Genomic DNA, 3,901 nt, shown 5'->3' with positions numbered 1-3,901 from the left:
CAGACAGCGGGTGGGCATCACACTTGTCAGATGGTCTAGGGTCTCTCTCGGACAGGTTCCAGAGTCTCCAGCAGTGGCTGGGCCAAAGTGATCCTCTCCTGCTCCTCCGAGATGTTGCTAATGTAGCGCTTTCCCTACAAGTCCCCAAGCACTGTCAAAGCTGAAACGAATTCGGTTGTTCTCACGGGGTGGTGACAGAGTCCATGTTTCCTTTCTCAAAACATGTTGTTTAAACAAGATGGCCCCTTTCATACCTAAAAGGCTTGAAGACTTCCAGGGTGCTACTACTAAGCAGTCAATGGCTTAGCATTAGATGCCAGATTTCTGGCCTAGAGACCCTCTCCATTTGGCCTGGGGCTTGGTGGTCCCACCACCCACAAGGCCCCACCAATTGTTTCACACTCCTAATTGGGTCTGTGTAGAGGCCTAGATTGAGACCAACTGGCAGAGGGGAGCATAGTCAGGCTGCAGGAGGAGTCATGGGGGCTGGCTCACCCCCAGAAGTAAAAGCAAACACATGAGGCATGTGCCCTGGTCAGTGGGGTCTCAGAAGACAGAGAGTTGTGATTTCTGGACCCATCTGAGGCCTGGTCTACACTACGGGTTTAGGTCGACTTTAGCAGCGTTAAACCGAATTAAGCCTGGACACGTCCACACGACGAAGCCCTTTCTTTCGACTTAAAGGGTCCTTTAAACCGGTTTCTTTACACCACCTCTGACGAGGGGATTAGTGATAAAACCGGTCTTTGCGGGTCAGAATTGGGGTAGTGTGGATGGAATTCGACGTTATTGGCCTCCGGGAGCTATCCCACAGTGCTTCATTGTGACCGCTCTGGACAGCACTCTCAACTCAGATGCACTGACCAGGTAGACAGGAAAAGACCCGCGAAGGTTTGAATTTCATTTCCTGTTTGCCCAGCGTGGAGAGCACAGGTGACCCCGCAGAGCTCATCAGCACAGGTAACCGTGATGGAGTCCTCCCAGGATCGCAAAAGAGCTCCAGCATGGACCGAACGGGAGGTACGAGATCTGCTCGCCATATGGGGAGATGAAGCAGTGATAGCTGAACTCCGTAGCAGTAAAAGAAATGGAAAAGTATTAGAAAAGATCTCCAAGGCCATGAAGGACCGAGGCCATAACAGGGACACACAGCAGTGCTGCGTGAAAATTAAGGAGCTACGGCAAGCTTACCACAAAGCCAGAGAAGCAAACGGAAGGTCCGGGGCAGAGCCGCAAACTTGCCGCTACTACGCGGAGCTGCATGCGATCCTAGGGGGTGCAGCCACCACTACCCCAACCGTGTGCTATGACTCTCTCACTGGAGAAACACACAGGGAAGACGGTTCGGGGAACGAGGAAGATGACGATGGAGGTACTGTAGGTAGCTCACAGCAGCAAGGAAGCGGAGAAACCGGTTTCCCCAACAGCCAGGATATGTTTGTGACCCTGGACCTGGAACCAGTAACCCCTGAACTCACCCAAGACCCTCAGGGCACACAGGAGACCTCTGGTGAGTGTAACTTTGTAACTATTTGTAAACATTACAAAAAAAAAGCAAGCGTGTTTAATGATTACTTTGCCCTGGCAATCGCGGCCAGTACATCTACTGGAAAAGTCTGTTAACATGTATGGGGATGGAGCGGAAATCCTCCAGGGACATCTCCAGAAAGCTCTCCTGGTTGAAATGGGGTGATTTTATTAAGGGGACATTCAGAGGCGCCTGTTCCTGTTCTTCTGACCAGAAATGTTCCCCGCTGTTAACCACGCGGTGGGGGGAGGGGTGAAGTGATCATCCCAGAGAATCGTGTGTGTGTGTGGGGGGGGGGTTTACTTGTGTTTGTGCCGCATGTTAACCGGGAAACCGCAGCCCCCTCCTTTTACATTGAAACCCCATTTTAAATGGACAAACCAATTCATCCTTGATATGGGAAATGCGCTGCTGTTTGCAACCTTTCCCGCATGTTAAGAAGGTTAAAAAAGCCAAAACACTGTGGCCTACGATGGCTGCCTGCAAGCCGAAATATGCCACCTTGTAATGAAAGAGTGTACCCATTGTTCTCTAAAATGTGTCTTTTTTAACCACCTCTCCCTTCTCCTCCGCCAGCTGCAAATGTTTCTCCTTCGCAGAGGCTCGTGAACATTAGAAAGAGAAAACGTAGGACGAGGGACGAGATGTTCACGGAGCTGCACATGTCCGCCCAGGCTGATAGAGCACAGCAGAATGCGTGGAGGCAGTCAATGTCGGAGATGAGAAAAGCCCAATATGAACGAGAGGAGAGGTGGCGGGCTGAATCGCGGGAAGAACAGAGCAAGTGGCGGGCTGAAGACGATAGGTGGCGTCAGCTTGCAGACAGACAGCAAGAGGCAATGCTCCGTCTGCTGGAGCATCAAACTGATATGCTCGAGCGTATGGTTGAGTTGCAGGAAAGGCAGCAGGAGCAGAGACCGCCGCTACAGCCCCTGTGTAATCAACAGCCCTCCTCCCCAAGTTCCATAGCCTCCTCACCAAGACGCCCAAGAACACGGTGGGGGGGCCTCCGTCCACCCAGTCACTCCACTCCAGATGATCGCCCAAGCATCAGAAGGCTGGCCTTCAATAAGACTTAAAGTTTTAAAATGCAGTGTGTCCTTTTCCATCCCTCCTCCCCCACCCCTCCCAGGCTACCTTGGCAATTATCCCCCTACCTCTGTAAGGAACTAATAAAGAATGCATGAATGTTAAAAAGAATGACTTTATTGCCTCTGCAAGCGGGAGGGGAGGGTGGGGTGGGGTGGTTGGTTTACAGGGAAGTAGAGTGAACCGGGTCGGGGGGTGGGGGTTTGGAGGGTTCATCAAGGAGAAACAAACAGAAGTTTCACACAGTAGCCTGGCCAGTCACAAAACTCGTTTTCAAAGCTTCTCTGATGCGCACCGCGCCCTGCTGTGCTCTGGCTGCGCGCACCCGCCCTGGTGTCTGGCTGCGCGTAATCAGCGGCCAGACGAGTTGCCTCAACCTCCCACCCCGCCATAAAGGTCTCCCCCTTACTCTCACAGATATTGTGGAGCGCACAGCAAGTAGCAATAACAATGGGGATATTCTTTTTGCTGAGGTCTGAGCGAGTCAGTAAGCTGCGCCAGCGCGCTTTTAAACGTCCAAATGCACATTCCACCACCATTCGGCACTTGCTCAGCCTGTAGTTGAACAGGTCCTGACTCCTGTCCAGGCTGCCTGTGTACGGCTTCATGAGCCATGGCATTAAGGGGTAGGCTGGGTCCCCAAGGATCACGATAGGCATTTCAACATCCCCAATGGTCACTTTCTGGTCCGGGAAGAAAGTCCCTTCCTCCAGCTTTCGAAACAGAGCAGAGTTCCTGAAGACGCGAGCATCATGTACCTTTCCCGGCCATCCCACGTTGATGTTGGTGAAACGTCCCTTGTGATCCACCAGGGCTTGCAGCAGCATTGAAAAGTACCCCTTGCGGTTTACGTAGTCGGTGGCTTGGTGCTCCGGTGACAAGATAGGGATATGGGTTCCGTCTATGGCCCCGCCACAGTTTGGGAATCCCATTTCAGCAAAACCATCCACTATTGACTGCACGTTGCCCAGAGTCACTACCCTTGCTATCACCAGGTCTTTCATTGCCCTGGCAAATTGGATCACAGCAGCCCTCACCATAGATTTGCCCACTCCAAATTGATTCCCGACTGACCGGTAGCTGTCTGGCGTTGCAAGCTTCCACAGGGCTATCGCCACTCGCTTCTCAACTGTGAGGGCTGCTCTCATCTTGGTATCCTGGCGTTTCAGGGCAGGGGAAAGCAAGTCACAAAGTTCCATGAAAGTGCCCTTACGCATGCGAAAGTTTCGCAGCCACTGGGAATCGTCCCATACCTGCAGCACGATGCGGTCCCACCAGTCTGTG

General features: G+C 52.5%; 1 protein-coding gene across 1 annotated transcript; it reads left to right on the top strand.

The window, feature by feature from the left end:
• The first annotated feature begins 585 nt into the window (after window positions 1–585).
• LOC135983502 (uncharacterized) lies at window positions 586–2,707 on the top strand. The gene is made up of 2 exons (XM_065595812.1): window positions 586–1,510; window positions 2,105–2,707. The coding sequence occupies exons 1-2, from the start codon at window positions 970–972 to the stop codon at window positions 2,605–2,607; spliced, it is 1,044 nt and encodes a 347-aa protein (XP_065451884.1). The 5' UTR covers window positions 586–969; the 3' UTR covers window positions 2,608–2,707.
• The last annotated feature ends 1,194 nt before the right edge of the window (window positions 2,708–3,901 follow it).

Source organism: Chrysemys picta, chromosome 5, assembly GCF_011386835.1.
Source record: "Chrysemys picta bellii isolate R12L10 chromosome 5, ASM1138683v2, whole genome shotgun sequence".
Lineage (NCBI taxonomy): Eukaryota > Metazoa > Chordata > Testudines > Emydidae > Chrysemys > Chrysemys picta.
This window is presented reverse-complemented; position numbering and strand designations above follow the sequence as displayed.